The 16,588-nt window shown below is 48.9% G+C and overlaps 1 protein-coding gene across 6 annotated transcripts in view; it reads right to left on the reverse strand.

The window, feature by feature from the left end:
- Positions 1–16,588, reverse strand: part of RNFT2 (ring finger protein, transmembrane 2) — a 47,910-nt gene that overhangs the window by 21,594 nt on the left and 9,728 nt on the right. For all 6 annotated transcript variants that reach the window (XM_080650393.1, XM_080650390.1, XM_080650391.1 and 3 more), the window contains 2 exons: positions 13,792–13,892; positions 12,091–12,244 (listed from right to left, as the gene is read on the reverse strand). In XM_080650393.1, coding sequence (XP_080506519.1) covers positions 12,091–12,244; positions 13,792–13,892 — 255 coding nt within the window. The remainder of the gene's footprint in view (positions 1–12,090; positions 12,245–13,791; positions 13,893–16,588) is intronic.

Genomic DNA, 16,588 nt, shown 5'->3' on the forward strand with positions numbered 1-16,588 from the left:
TGTGTGGGTGGGGCTAAGGCAGTGGTCGGCAAACTCATTAGTCAACAGAGCCAACTATCAACAGTACAACGATGGAAATTTCTTTTGAGAGCCAAAATTTTTAAACTTAAACTTCTTCTAACGCCACTTCTTCAAAATAGACTCGCCCAGGCCGTGGTATTTTGTGGAAGAGCCACACTCAAGGGGCCAAAGAGCCGCATGTGGCTCGCGAGCCGCGGTTTGCCGACCACTGGGCTCAGGTCATCACAAGGATCCTGGCCAGAGGGAGGCAGGAGGGCTGGATGAAGGGAGCAGAGGTCGGGGACATGGCTTTTGTGTGTCTCTCCCCCACGTCTCTGCCAGTCCCCTGAAGGCAGGAAAGGGCTTATCCTCACAGCAAAGATTTCGCAGGCGCCGAACACCCTGTGCTAGCCTTCTACATCCATGACCTCGTTCGCTCTCACTGGCCTTCTCCTTGACACAGGTAATGTTACCTGTAGTTCCATACATAGACGTGGCAATGGAAGCTCGGAGCTTGAACTCACTTACCTGAGGGGACACAGCTAGTGGCAAAGCCAGATTCAAACCTAGACCGCTCGGGACCCAGCCCAGGGCCGGGCACATGCAGGTAATTCGGTCTGACCTTGGCACTTCGGGGCCCGAAAAGAAGAGCCAGAAGTCTGCCGAGCCTTAATGAGTTCTCAGCCGCTGAGCAACATGGCCTGGTTTTATCGCCGACACCCAATCTGCAACCTCCAGCAGAGTCCTGACCAGGGAGGGTCATGAGAAGGCACAAAAAGAAAGACACCCCCGGTAGCTTCCCACCCCACGGACGGGGCATCCATTCCCAGACCCCCAGCAGATGCCTGAAACAGTGGGCAGCACCGAACCCTCTGTACACGATGGCTTCTCCTAACACGTATACATATGATGACGTTTAATTTAAAAACAAAGCAGTTTCTTACTGCGAATGTGGTCTCTCTCTGTCTGGATCTGATAACCAAGACAACTACTAAGTGGCTAACGGGCGGGGAGTGTCTACAACATGGACACGCTGGACAGGGATGATTCACGTACCAGCTGGTCAGAGCAGGATGGCTTAAGATTTCATCATGCTACTCAGAATGGCAGACGATTTACAACTTATGAATGGTTTATTTCTAGAATTCTCCATTTAATATTTTTGGACCACACCAACTGCGGGTAACTGGAACTGCGAAAAGGGAAACGGTGGATAAGCACACATCACGCCTCTGCTGCGTGTTGGGAATTGCTGAAAGCACCTCCATCTGCATTGTCCGAATTTATTTTTAGCTCACCTCACATCTCCCCTACAACCCTGAGAGGCAGACAACGTTACCGCCTTTACAGGCGAGGAAACTGAGGCACAGAGCGGGGAGGTGACTGGCCAGTGACAATCCAGATGGAAAGAGCAGAACGAGGGTTCAAACTGGGATGCGCCTGCCTCCGGAGCCCACACTCTTTCTAATCAACTCTGGAACCCTTATGGACAAGCTGAAAGTTTGGAAATGTAAGCGGTGGGCTCCCTTGGGCCTAACCTCAGTTCCAAGGCCCTTCCTTCACCCCAGGGACAGAGGGACACCTGGGGGAAAGGTGAGATGGGACAGCCCCTCCCACAGCAGTGAAAGAGAAAACCTGCAGAGTGGTCACCCCAGCACAACTCCAGCCCCCACTCGAGGAGAGGAGACGAAGTGGCCGCCTCCGAGGCCGCCTCAGGGAGCCTGGCTGCCTCCCTAATCATTCAGCTGGAGAAGAGCAAAATAATCACCGCTTAGCTGGCTAATGACTCCCCACAGCACCCAGGGGAGGGGTGGCCACCGCGCTCCCCCAATGTGGTGGGAACGGTCCAGCTGGGTGGGTCTGAGAGCCAGGAACTGGGGTCTGCCTGCCTTGCCCCGTATGCAAATTTACACCAATCACTGTTCATTTGAGAATTACCACATACCTACCAGGTGCCACTGTGCCTAAGCATGAGCATGGCAGACATCACCCTTGGAGATGTCTGGAAAAACGCACACGCCGAACTGTTTCCCACTTCTGTGCTCTGAGCCCGACTGTCCCCTGTCCCTGGCATGCCCATTTGGCTTCGTTTTGCCTAACTCCCACCCATCCTTTAAAATTCAGTCTCGAGGTTGCCCTATCTAGGAAGACTTTGCTGGGGGCTGGGTTAAGTGCTCCTTCTGTTTTCCAAGAGGGCCCCAGAGTGCCTGCTTCTCTACTGCAGCCCCACTGAGCTCTGAGCTGGGAAGCCCCAGGTCTGGGTAGCTCCCGGGCCTGGCAGGATGCCTGGCACTCTGTTGTTGCTCAATAAATATTTGTAGAATGAACATATGACTGGATTAAATCATGAGACCCGAAACCAGTAACTTTGGGGCTTGACCCTTCATCTGTAGACTAGGAAGGTCTTGCTGGGTCTAACAGTCTACGAACAAGAGGGCAGGGGTGTAGCCCCGCCTCTGAGGGATGGAGAGGCCTCTAGAATGTCCAAAGTGGGCATTAATCACCATGGTTCGGCCCCCATCAAAGCCAGGCCAAAGCCGTGTGAATTTCTCCAGCCTCTGCCCAGGGGACCGGTGTACACATTCAAGTTCTCTTGACCTGCAGGGAACATAAACTGACTCTGGCCGCCCCCCCGAGCCCAAAGTGGACTTTGGGTTATTTCAGGCGTCCAAGGCGCTCTGGACTGCCAGGCACCTCATAGCCCAAGTGGGAGACCTCTCCTCTTGTTGGAGCTTCTCCAGCTCTCACATGCACTTGAACCTGGTTAAAATGCAGACTGACCCAAGATGCTGCTCCCAGGTGCTGAATGAATGAATGAATGCTCTCAACCTCTGTGTTCCTGGGAGAGGTTCCAGGTGTCTTCCCAGGATTATCAGTGATGGGCAGGGAAGTAGGGGCACCGAGAACAGCCATGGATCCCTGGGCCTGGTCGGTCCTGGTCCTTTGTATCCATTTATTCCCAGAGAAGGGCGGGTCTTGGGATGGGCGGCCACCCTAAGAGGGGTTGAGGGGGCGGGAGGGGGGCAGCTCTCTCCACTGTGACCATCTGAGCTGGTGAAAGGTATCATCTTTCAACCTGGAAAGTGATTTGCAAAGGCCCAGTGCTGGGGAGAGGGGGTGGCCGGAGAGTTTAAATAGCAGCTGTGTTCCTAATTTCCCCAGGAGGAGGCCTGGCCGCCCCTCCTCCGTGCTGAGTGTTTGCCATTAAAAACAAACAGTATCATTTGGTTCAATATAAAATGAATTAAAGGAAATTAAACTGAGGGGGCCATGTGGCAAACCTTGTCTTCCATTGTCTGAAGCCGTTTTTCATCTTCCCCAGTGGGGAGCAACAGCTTGGGGGGTGTGGAACTGAGCAGAACTCGATAAATAAATAAATAATGCAAAGTCTCCCCGACCCCCAACCAGGCGGAAGCTGGGGTTTGGGAAATCCCAGGTGCCGCTCAGGCCCTGTCCCTTCTGTATCCCTTGGAGGCAGAATGTAGCCTTTGAGAGTCTCCCAGGGAACACAGTGAAGGGAAAAACAAAACAAAACAAAACAAAACAAGATCAACAACAAAAAATGATGTACAGCTCTGCGACAGACAGGGGCAGAGTAGCGAAGATTCTGGACCTGAGGGCCTGGGAGGTGAGGGCATGTGGCACCTGGATTGGTGCGGAGTGATTCTGACCATCCCTTCGCCACACAGGGAGTAGTGCTGCTGCCATCTGAGTTGGGGTAGATGAGTCAGAAGGGCAGGGGTGGGGAAAGATGGGCAGATAGGACTGCATAGCAGTCCAGAGGAGGAGTTCTGGAACTAGACTGCTGGAGTTCAAATCCCAGCCCAGCCACTTCCCTGCTGTGTGTCCTTGGCAAGTCACTTACCCTCTCTGTGCCTCATCTGCAAACTGAAGATAATGAGAATATCTACCTCATAGGGCTCTTGTGAGGATTAAATTAGTTCACGTCTATGAAGCACTTAGAATGGTACCAGGCACATTAGCTATTTGTTATTATTCTATTACTAGTGGCCCGGTGCACGAATTCGTGCACATTGAAAAAAAATTAACTAAAAGAAATATTTTAATATCACTATTTGCTCTTTCTCTATAATAGAAGTGTCAACCAAATTCATGATCGACAATGACAGATGGAAACACATGTGTGTGATTGTCGCCAGTGAGAGCTTTATATGATCATGCATGCACAAGTTAACTTAGCCTTTTATATATATATAGAATAAACTTGCTTAATTAGCTAAACTTTTTCCAGCCCAGTGAAACACCCCAACTTCTCTTTCAGGTAATTGTCAGCAACGCAGCAGTAAATATCAACACGAAACAGATCATTATTGTAGATCATGCAGGGAAGACAAAGGGTAAAATATTTAACTGCAGCAGTGTTTGACTATATTCTGCACAGTGAGAAAACCTGAAGTCATTTTCAAGGTCCACCATTTCTCACTTCTTTTCAGTCGGGTCAAGTTTCTAAGTTTTCTAAATCTCCATTTTCTGGATAATGAAAAGAAAATAGGATTCCACCGAGTCTCCTATCTATCTACACCAGGACTTCTGTCAGGATCAAATGAGATGAGGCATGGGAAAATGCTTCACAGACATTTGGTTAAAGTGTAAAATGTTTCCACCTGGCTATAAAGCAAGTCGTGTTCCCGGGCTGAAGAAACTCCAAGGAGGCTAGTCGCTAGGGAAAAAAAGCCGGGAGTTGCTACATGACGTCATTACCTGGCACCCACAGCCACTATTTCCTGGCTGGGCTGGGCTGTGGGCCGCATTTTGCACCATGGGGTCTGGGCATCATTGGCTGCGATTTGGTGGGGTGTTGCTCCGGGGTGGTGGTGGGGCCTGTATCCCACTTGGGGGAAGCCGAGTGTTGCTTTGTGGGCGCCAAATCTACAGTGCCGTTTCTCTGTAAATGGTCAGTGCGTGTCACGGCAGCTCCTGTGTTGAGCGTCTGCCCCCTGGTGGTCAGTGCGTGCCATAGCAACCAGTCGAACGGACACTTTGCATATTGGCCTTTTATATGTATAGATATTATCACAGAATATTTTTTATATTATTATTATGGGTCCCTCGGCAATCTGGAAGACCTAACTTAAGTGAGAGCTCTGGCACAGACTTGCGGTGTGACCCTGAGTGAGTGAACGAACCTTCCTGGGTCCCTGGTCCCTCATCTACAATCGTCCTGGGGTAGAAACTCTTGGTGTTTCCCAACGTTCATTCTCCCCTTCCTCCTCCAAAAGAAGCATCCTGATTTTTGCTCAGGTCCACTGGTACTCAGCTATAAGAAGCTGCTCCCCACCTCTCCATGCAGCAACTGTGACTAAGTGATGGCCAATGAGATGTAAGTGAAAGTGATGGGAAGTCACATACCAAGGGAGAGGAGCACTATAACAGCTGGTGCAAAAATCCTCAGTAAAATCGTAGCACAGAATCCAGAAGCATATCAAAAGTATAATACATCATGATCAAGTGGGGTTTGTTCCAAGAATGCAAAGCTTAATAGGAAATCTAATAATGCAGTTCTTCATATGAACAGCTCTAAGGAGGAAAAAAAATCAAATGATTTTTATCCAATTCAACAACCAGTTTTCTTTTAAAATTTTTAATAAATCAGACTAAATGAATATTTCCTTGGTCTAGAAGACCCCCAAATTGGCATCTTGTTTAATGGGGGATTGTGATAGCTAGTTTCTATGTTTTAATTTAGGCTATGGTATCCAGTTTTGCAATTTAAGTGTTGCTTCAAAGTTATTTTGTGAATGTGATTAGCATCTGTAATCTATTGACTTTACGGAGATTATCCTTGATAATCTGGGTGAGCTTCATCCCAATCCACTGAGGCCACAGAGCTTTGCAGATGCCAGGACAGTCCACTTTCTCTACAAGGAGGAACTGAAGTTAAGGCTTAGGCTTCATCTTACACTCTGACACTGACTGGAAGAGGCTGCATTGAGAGAGGTGAATTTGGGGGAAGCAGGGCCATGATAGATTAGTGATGCCTGACACAGGCACAGGCTGATAAATGGCAGCTCCTAGACTGTTTGCCATTTCAGACTTCAGCACTTCTCTAGGGATTAGTTTATATCACCTGGCTACAAACTTCAAACAAAAAACTACAAACAGAAAACAGAAAAAAAATCCTAGGGATGAATGTGATCATAAAAGGCCTTGCAGGCTGCCTTGTTGCCTTAGGGCAGGGGTGGGGAACCTTTTTTCTGCCAAGGGCAATCCATTTGGACATATAAGATCATTCACGAGCCACACAAAATTATCAACTTAAAAACTAGTCTACGTTTGGTCAAACATTTAATTAACTCACCCCCAATGCCTTGGCAGGGCCAGACCAAATCATTTCCCTGGCCTTATATGGCCCACGGGACGGATGTTCCCCATACCTGCCTTAAGGGGACCTGGAGGAGGTAACATCTAAGCTGAACGCTCCAAAGAGGGAGGTCACTTGTCCAAGGTCACACAGGAAATAAGGCCAGGAGCCAGGATTTGAACCTAATTTTGCTGACTCAAGGTGAGTATTTTTCTACGCTGCAGCACTGTCTCCATTTAATAGTGATCCACCCGAAAGGAGAAGTGCTGCTTTTCTTTTTCTCTGTCGGAGAAATGCACAGAATGACCGATGCCTGCTACCCACACTCTGGGAAGCTGAAACAACCTTGCCCTGAGAATGTTCCAGAACAGTGCTGTCCAATGGCATGTTCTATGATGATGTTAATGTTCTCTCTCTGTGTTGCCCAGCATGGTAGCCACTAGCCACGTGTGGCTGTTGAGCATGTGAAATGTGGCTGATATATCAGAAGAACTGAAAAAAAATTTTTTTTTTTGGTTAATCCTCACCTGAGGATATTTTTCCATTGATCTTTTAGAGAGAGTGGAAGAGAGAGGGAAACATAGAGAGAAACAATCTATGTGAGAGAAACACATTGATTGGTTGCCTCCTGCAGGCGCCCTGACCAGGGCCAGGAGTCTACAATCAAGTTACATGCCCTTGACTGGAATCAAGCCCAGGACCCTTTGGTCCACAGGCTGATGCTCTATCCACTGAGCAAAACCGGCTAAGGCCCGAGGAAATGAATTTTTAAAAAAATATATATTTTACTGATTTTTTACAGAGAGGAAGGGAGAGGGATAGAGAGTTAGAAACATCTATCAGCTGCATCCTACACACTTCCCACTGGGGATGTGCCTGCAACCAAGGCACATGCCCTTGACCGGAATCGAACCTGGGACCATTGAGTCCGCAGGCCGACGCTCTATCCACTGAGCCAAACCGGTCAGGGCTGCATTTTTAATTTAATTAATTTAGATTTAAGCAGCCACAGGTGTCTGGTGGCTGTTGTACTGAACAGTGCAGCTCTAGAACCCTGGTCCAAGAGTAATTTTAATAAAGGAAGGAGCAATGTGGACAAGTTAAATTTTTAATTACTACTACCATTTAAAGTAGGAGTTGGAGTATATGATTCTGGGACAAGAGATTTACCTTCTTAACTAGGTTTGGGTTACGTTAGTATAAAAACAAGCTTTACTCGCAAAGAATAGAGGGAGAGGATGAAGGTTAGGATGGCATCTTACTCATTTTCACACTCTCAGGGTCTAGCACTGCCCCGTAAGCAAACAGGTCCTCGGTAACATCAGTGGCACTGGTGAGCGAGAGGAGGCCAAGTCGAACTCTACATGGTGGCAAGCAGCAGACCCGGTTTTAACCCCTTGATCACTTAACATGAGCTTCTCCATTCAGCCCATCATAATTATTGTGCATTTCCTGGGAGTCAAGACAGACCTAATGATCCTTATTCTCAGGAGTCCACATCCTAGCTGGGGGACAGAAAATAAACACAAAACGATCTGATCATTTCAGATACTGGTACATGCTAATCAAATGGCAGTGTGATAATGCAGGTTGGCAACAACCACTTTCCACGGGGTGGTCTGGGAAGGGACAGGGTCTCAGAGGAAATGACACTGGAATGGGGCTTCACTGATGGGCAGGAGATGGCCACGAAGCACAGGGAAGACGTCCCCAGGCAGAGGGAGCAGTAAGTGCAAAGGGTCTGAGAAGGAAGGCGCTCTGGGGGGGACCAGAAAGCCACCAGTGGCTGGTCCAGAGTAAGCCAGGGAGAGAGTCATGGGTTGATGAGGTCGGAGAAGTGGGTAGAAGCCAGATCAGGCAGGGCTAAGACGTATGGGTTATATAAGTTATCTCGATTTATAATGACAAGTGGCTGCCCTAGATACCTAGCCAGTGTGATGGTTTGGGGCTGAGGTTGAAGATGAGTGGTCACCATCGTTAACCCCATCCCCATTTTGGCTGGCCAATGGCCATGGCTCTCCTGAGAGGCCCAGGTGTGAGAGGACTCGGTGTCACAAGGCACGTGGGAATTGGGGGTTCGCTCAGCCTTACACATCAGGGACCTTGGGACCATCAAGCAAACCCAAATAACAGAAGCCCTTCCAGTATAATAATTATATTAAAAACCAACCCACCCTCTCAGTGGATGGCGTGGAGGCGCAGCAAAGAGCATCTGTGCTGTGAGCCATTAGGCGTCCCTGACAGATGTGTTCTTCTCCCCCTCACCCCCCAGCTGCAAATGAAGACCCGTCCTTTTCTTCTGCCCAGACAAGGATTGATGAGGATTCGGGAGAGCACTCAGACAGGCAAGGAGAGGCTGTGAACCTTTTCCAAGCCTGCAATTTATCTTGAGAAGACTATTCACATCACTTTCTACAGGCTGGATTATGCTCTGACCTGGCACATTAATCTCGCCGAATAAAATAATAATAATCAGAAAAAGGGAGCTGGACAGTTGCCAAGGGGACATTAATAACTGTCGCCTACACCTCGGTGGAGCAGGGAAAAGGTGTCAGGTCCCATCCCGCCCCTCGCCCCCAGAAGTATCCATTTGAAGGAGAAGGAAGTGAGGTAGCCATGGCGTGAACTTGAGGACTTTTTTAATAGATGGTGTATGGGGACCCCACTCTTCAGTCAACTCTGCGGAACTTCCCTAAAAAACCCAGGGAGGGAGTACTGCCTAGTAACTCAGAGCAGGGGTTCTGGAGTCGGACCGCCTGAGTTCAAATCCTCGCCTGGCCACTTACAAGCTGTGTGGCCTTGGGCTGCCTTCTTAACCTCTCACTGTGTTTGTTGTCTCCTCTGAAAAATGGGGATAAAAACAGCACTTGCCAGGAAAGCAAAATGGCGCAGCTGCTGTGGAAAGCAGATGGGTGGTTCCTCAAAAAATAAAACCCTGCATTTCCATAACCCAAAAAAATCTTGTTCCAACAGATACTTGTCCACAAATGTTCAAAGCAGCATTATTCACAACAGCCCCAAAATGGAAACAATGTAAAAGTTGATTGAGAGATGAATGAATGAACAAGTGGTGGTCTAGCCACATAATGGAATATTATTCAGCCCCAAAAAGCTACATGCGAGTGAACCTTGAAAACATGATGCTAAGGAGAGGAAGCCAGATACAGAAGATCATATAATATCTGATTCCATTTATATGAAACTAGAGGCCCGGTGCACAAAATTAGTGCTCGGTGGGGGCGGGGGGAGGGTCCCCTCAGCCCAGCCTCCACCCTCTCCAATCTGGGACCCCTTGGGGGATGTCCGACTGCCGGTTTAGGCCCAATCCAGGACCACTGGCTCCTAATTGCTCACCTGCTTGCCTGCCTGGTTGCCCCTAACTGCCCCTCCGCCTGCCAGCCTGATTGCCCCAACTGCCTCCCCTGCCAGCCTGGTCGCCCCCAACTGCCCCCCTCTGCCAGCCTGGTTGCCCCCAACTGCCCCCCTCTGCTGGCCTGGTTGCCCCCCACTTCCCCCTCTGCTGGCCAAGTCGCCCCCAACTGCCCCCCCGCCCCCCCCCCCCCCCGTCGGCCTGGTCGTAGGCAGCCATCTTGTGAGGGTGTGAGGGTTAATTTGCATATTACCTCTTTATTATATAGGATGTCCAGAGCAGGTACATCCATAGAGACAGGAAGGAGATGGAGGGTTTCCAGGGGTCGTGGGGAGGGCGAGTGACTGTTAATGGGTGCAGGGTTTCCTTTTTTAGTGATGAAAATGTCTTGGAACCAGACAGTGGTGATGGCTCCAGGACACTGTGAGTTCAGTGAATGTCACTGCATGGTAACTTTAAAATGATTGCTGGTCCATTTTATGAGAATTTTGCCTCAATAAAGAAACCCACAACATGGCAGCACTTGCCTTGTGAGACAGATGTCAGGAGGAAATGAGTTTGAGCCTTTCTGGCCTATACACAGGGCTGACTTCACGTTAGCGGCTCCCAATGCCCTCAATATTGTGACTATGAGGTTTGCAATCTTTGGCAAGTTATTTAACTCAGTTTCTGCTCTCTCAAAAGTGATATTCCCAGCATCTTCTCTCCCAGGTGTGTTAAGATTAAACAACAAATTCCATGAATTCATGGATTTTTGTCTACGTGGTTCGCTGATGCATCCCCAGTTCCCAGAACACTGCCTGGCATATAGATAACATCCAGCAAATATTTCTCAAACAAATGGCATTGCCTAACACTGCCTGGCTCTTGTAATTGCTCAGCAATGTTTAGCTGTATTTATTATTATTAGTTTGGCTGCCAGATTTCTTTGGTCCTTTCTAGCACAGAGAAATTAGTACTAGTTTGCCTTATGGATTTCTGCATCTTTGTGACAGAGGCGTTTGAACACCTACCAAATACAAGAGATTTGAGCTGAACTGAGAGTAGATATAAGCTTTCCCTGCTGCTACAAGAGGTGATGGTAAGAGTTAGTGTAGCTGACTAGACAATCAATGCATCCATCCATCCATCCATCCATCCATCCCTCCATCCCTCCATCCATCCAATCACTTGCCCACCCATCTCTCTTATCCACCAACCTTCCTATTCAGCCACCTACTTCATCCATCCACCCATGCAACTATAATGCATACATACAATGAACACTTCCGAGTACATACCAGATACTGGTGATCCATCAACAAACAAGCTAGATGCATTCATTTCCTGCTGTCACAGAGGTTACACTCAAGCAGAGAAGGCAGACAACTAAACAAGCAATTACAGTCAGGGTGCTGAGTACCAGAATAAGGGGAGGATAGGGTGCCAAGTGTCCTCAGTAGGGGTACCATTCCTAGCCTGAAGAGGCTGTGATCTGCAGGAGCAGGAGTTAGTCAGGACATGTGTAAGGAAAAGGGTCTTTAAGGCAGAAGGATCAGAGGTGTAGTGGGTAGGAGACAAGGCAGCACGCAGCCCACTATGGAAGCTGTACAGAGTGTGATTTCCCTATACACCCGACCAATGGGTTTGGTCAGATGTCACTCAAGATGGATGGCCAATTCCAAACCTCCTATTCCACCAGCCAAATTCTAAGCTTTCTGAAGTTGAAAAGATGGCATGAAAAGCAGGAGTCTTCAGAGATTGTTGAGTCCATCTGCCTCTGCTTGGGGTCTTTTTACAGAGGCATTGGCAATAATTATATCCTAAAGGTGCTGCTTTGTCCTAGACCTGCTCAGTCCTCTGAATTATGATGGTGATGCCTGTATAAGACCTCTTCCACCCAACATTCATCTACAGGCCTTTCCCAACGGTACTCTGCAAAATATCACTGCCATCATTTCCCATCCTATGTCCACAGCAGACATCACTAGTCAATCACAGAGTTCTTTCCTCATGAGCCTTGGTTCCCTTTACAAATCATGCTCCCAAAGCCAGAAAGCGTCAAAACTTCTGTGAGCCGTCCTTCCCTGGGAGAAACACAACCAGGGCATGTCCACATGCTGTCTTTCCTTTCTCAGGTGAAGCTCAGATGAAAATTGCACCAAGGGCAGCTTTGATCAATGACACTTAGGAAATGCACTTGGAGTAGAGGCGGCACAGGCAGGTGCTGACAACAAAGAACCATGCTCAGCTTCAAGGAGCTGTAAGAGGTGAGTGACAGGACCTACTAGCTCAGGCTCGGTCCATTTGATATGATGACATCCGCTCTGCCCATGCCCATTCTTTCCTCCTCCAAATGGCGCCCTGAATCCCCTGCATGTGTGATTGGGGCTGCCTGGTGGCCGCAGCCAGTGCCTACCTTGGACTTGACAGCCAGGATGATCTTGGGCAGGGCCACGATGAGGCACTTGAGGGCGATAGTGATGTACTTCAGTACGAAGTCTGCGATCCCCACGATCCACAGCAGGTCGAAGAAGTCCAGGGTCTCCAGGTTGGGCTTCAGAAATATGAGGCTGTGGAGGGGATTCAGAGAGTCAGGATGCTCACGTATGATCACGGGCCCTCAGCAGCTCCTTCTGCTCACCCTGGGACCTTATAAATATGACCCGTAGGAAGGGCACTGAACTGGGAATCAGACATCTGTGTCCTGTTCCTAAATCTACTAGTAACTTGCTGTGTGACCTTAGGTGGGTAACTTAACCTCTCTGAGCCTCAGTTCCTTTGAGGGTTATAAGATGAGATTGGCCCAGAGTATCATTAGTTAAAGTCTCCTCCAGTTTTATGAGTCCATAACAGGCTTCACAGAGGAAGCAGAAGAAAGGAAGGAACAAAGGCCAACACTTTAAAGGAGGGAGGAAGAGAAGGAAGAGGAAAACAGATGTGCCAGACACTGTGCTAAGCTCTTTACTCCCTGTATCTCATTGTCCTGTGCAGTGAGCATTGCTCATCCCCACTTTATAAATGAGGCACTGATGTTTGGAGAGGTAAGATGCCCAAGGTCACACTGCATGCTAATGGGCATGAGCATCAGACAGACTTGAATTTGAATCCAGGCTTCTTCATTTATTGAACCCTGGGCAAATGTTCTCTATGTAAGGCTCAGTGTTCTCATCAACAAAATGGGAATTGTACCCTCCCTCATCGTGTTATTGGTGGGATTCAATGAGATTATGGACATACTACAGATGTGCCCTGCAGCTGTGATGATGATAACAGCAACTCTATGGGGCAGGCACTATTACCTACACCGGTGGTCGGCAAACTGCGGCTCGCGAGCCACATGCGGCTCTTTGGCCCCTTGAGTGTGGCTCTTCCACAAAATACCACGGCCTGGGCGAGTCTATTTTGAAGAAGTGGCGTTAGAAGAAGTTGAAGTTTAAAAAATTTGGCTCTCAAAAGAAATTTCAATCGTTGTACTGTTGATATTTGGCTCTGTTGACTAATGAGTTTGCCGACCACTGACCTACACCATTTTGCAGATGAGGAAACTGAGGCACAGAAGGGCCTCAGCTCTGTTGCTGCTCTGCTAAGCCTCTCTCTGTCTTTCTCTTTCTCTCTGTGCTGCAGGTCTGACTCAGCCCTGGTCTGATGGGGGCACGGAGGACTGGGCCTATGCCTGTGATCATGCCCAGAGAAAGACATGAGCTGGAAATTCACCCATGGTTCTGGGAAACGCCACCTCTAGAGCCTCCACCAGGATCTTGATATTCTGGGCCAGACAACTAATGCAGTGTGTGAGATGTGAGCTGATGCCCTGGCACTAACCCTCCAAAATGCTTTTATGGGGTGGCCCCAGAATGTGGCAAAACGGCTCACTCCTCACAGTCAATGTTCAAAAGAGATGTACACGATCGGAAAGCTTGGCTCGAGTTTCAACCTCATCCTAGAAGCCCTCACTGGCCAGCCCTCCCGGACTATGTGGCTACTACAAAATTACACATGGGACTTGCATTCTATTTCTACTAGAGAGCTCTGCTCCAGGCATGCGTGTTTACAACAATGTGACACAGAAGGGTTGTGCATCCTAACCCCAACAAAGTCCCCCACGTCCCCTGCTCACCTGTTGTACAGCTGCTGGGAACTGAACGTATAGAGCACATACAGGGTGTTCCCCGCCAGAAAGGCCAAGATCCACAAGATGACCAGCACTGACCTCTTCTCCTGCAGATAAAAAGCAAATCTATGAGGATGCTGCAATGCCAAAGGTGCACCTGGCAGAACATTCCAGAACATTTTATGACAAGTGACAACTTTTCCCTTTCTCAAGGGTTTGGAGGAGCAGGACAATGGTGAAAGAAGGGCACTGGCCTCTTTCCTTCCCACTGGGATCCAAGGAACAGTTACAGAGAAGGTGACAGAAATGTGGAAACGTGCTCGGAGAACTACCTGGAAAGGCAGGATAGCAAAGTGGTTAGCAGCAGATTCTGGAGCTAGAAGCCTGAGTTCAAGTCCCCGATCCGCTACCTGGCGACTGTCCAACCCCGGGAAAGCTAAACTCTTCGTTTGCCTTTCCTCATCTGAATATGGGTCTATATTGTATCTGTCTTGTAGGGTTGTGAGAATTAATGTACATAAATGTTTAAAACAGTGCCTGGTATGTAGTAGATGTTAGTTCACATTTACTGTTAGGCACTAAAGTAAAGAGAGGTTAAGTAACTCATTAAATGTTTTTTTAATTGATTTTTTTTTTAAATAGAGAGAGGAAAGGAGAAGGAGAGAAACATCGATAAGAGAGAACCATCAATCGGCTGCCTCCTGCACGCCCCCTACTGGGGACTAAGACCCCAACCCGGGCATGTGCCCTGACCAGGAATTGAACCTTCAGCCTAGTTAAGTAACACTTACTAATTTAAAAATGGGGGTTTTGTTAAGGATGAAGTAAAATTCACAAATGTCAACGTTCAGTCTGGTACGGGCTCAGATTTCAGGCTGGCTGAAAGGCAGGACCGAGTATTCAAACTTTACAACCCAGTAGGCAATTAACAACTATAAACTGGAAACTCCTGTTCTCACTTCTGCTAGCACGGCCCTCAGGGCTACTGACTGACCGTTCAATGTAGGGCCACATTTACAGGACTAAATTCAAACCCGTACCCTTGGCCGTCAAGCCCTTCACAATCCATCCCACTTCCCTTTCTGCAGCCTCATTTCTGTTTGGTCCCCAGGAAGAAAAGCTGGAAAGCGCTCTCGGTTTGCGGTTTCCCAGCAGCTTCTCGGCCTGAGAACAATCCCAGGAAATTTCTGGAGGAGGCGCCGGGCTGGCGTGTCTCCGCCTGTGTACCCGGGAGACAAACGTAGACCCCGGTGCTGCTGATTCTCAAAAGCTTGTCTTTTCCTGGACCAGGGAGGCTGCCTTGCTGGAATAGGATGAGGTCATAGCTTTCCCAGTGTAACCTTCCCTGCGGTTTCGGTAAATGCTCCACTGTCTCCAGACACAGCTCAGCGCCCCACACACCCTTACGAGGCATATTTCCAGAGTAGACAAAATAAATGCATCTCCATCCACCCATTATTCCAGGAGCGGTCAAGGTTAACGACCCTAGAAACCACCTCCAACCAACCAACGGCTCTTATCAATGTGATTAACCCACTCGGCAGCCCTTTTACCCCAATAAATAATGGATTCCAGTTGAGTCCTCCGTAAATCTAAACCGAAGGTGGAAGAGAAAGAGGGAATTAGCAATGCCCCGAGAAGCCACACTCTGAAGGACAAAGCAGGTAGTTCTCTAATAGTTGAGATTCCTAAACTTACGAAGGTTATGGAGATTCTCTTTCACAGAACATATGTCACCTGTGTCTTCGCAGGTTTCAGGGCCCCTAGAAGCTTGTCCACGGATACAGGTGTTCTTTTACCCCCTAAAAGTCAAGCCAAGGCACCCTTTGGAGGTTAATGCCTTTGAAAGACAGCCAGCCCGCAAAGCCTGCCATTATGGTGTCAGCCAGTCTGTTCTAATAGCAGCAGAAAGGGGTCTGCCTGAAGAAGATGAGACTCAGGGTCAGAAAGAACCTCTGGCTCCATGCCCAACGCTGGACCTCAACGGCTTGTGTCAAATGGAGACTGACTGCCCTTCACGCCTCATGGAGGCCCAGGAGCTTTCTGAGAAAGCAGATGGCCCCAAAGAAGGACCAGAGTGGACGGTGGCTGTCATGGGGTCACATGCACAGGACAAAGCACGGGCTTGTTAAAATAGCTTGGTTTAACGTTCCCTGTATGCCAGGCCCCGCGCTAAACACCTTCTCGGCACTATCTCATTCAATCCTCTCTATGGGTGTAAGAAGTTCCTTTTTCAGAGGTGGCACCTGAGGCTGAGGTTACCAAGGTAACCTCTCTAAGAGCTTCTTGTGGGTGAAGCTGGAATTTGAACCCAGGGTGAGCACAGCCTGTGGGCTCAATGCCTGGGCTCCTGTCTTGATGCCACCACTGGCACTGGCTGTGTGACCTCAGGCAAGGAACTGAAGTGTCTCTGAGCTGCTGTTTCCTATTGGAAAAATGAGATGCGAATGACTCCGTGTGCCCCCCTCCCCAGGTCGCTGGGATAGATTTGCAGGATGAGCCGTGCAATGGGCCTAGCTGTGCTGGGCATGGCTAGTGCTCAGCAAATCTCAGAGGGCATTTAGGATGGTGGTGCTGAAGCTGCATGGCACCCGGCAGAGCCAGTGGAATGGCCTGAACCATAAGAGGGGGTTGGAAGTGAGCTAACTGGTTGAATGCCAGGAGGGTAAAGGGACTGGGCTGGGAATGCACTGCAGATGGATGGGCTTGGGAGAAGGATGGCACATCAAGGGCTCTGTCCAGGGTGGCAGGCAGAAGAATGACCCCCCAAAGATGCCCCCATCCTAATCCCTGCAGCCTGTGA

This window comes from Plecotus auritus (genome assembly GCF_963455305.1).
Source record: "Plecotus auritus genome assembly, chromosome: 13".
NCBI classification, from domain to species: domain Eukaryota; kingdom Metazoa; phylum Chordata; class Mammalia; order Chiroptera; family Vespertilionidae; genus Plecotus; species Plecotus auritus.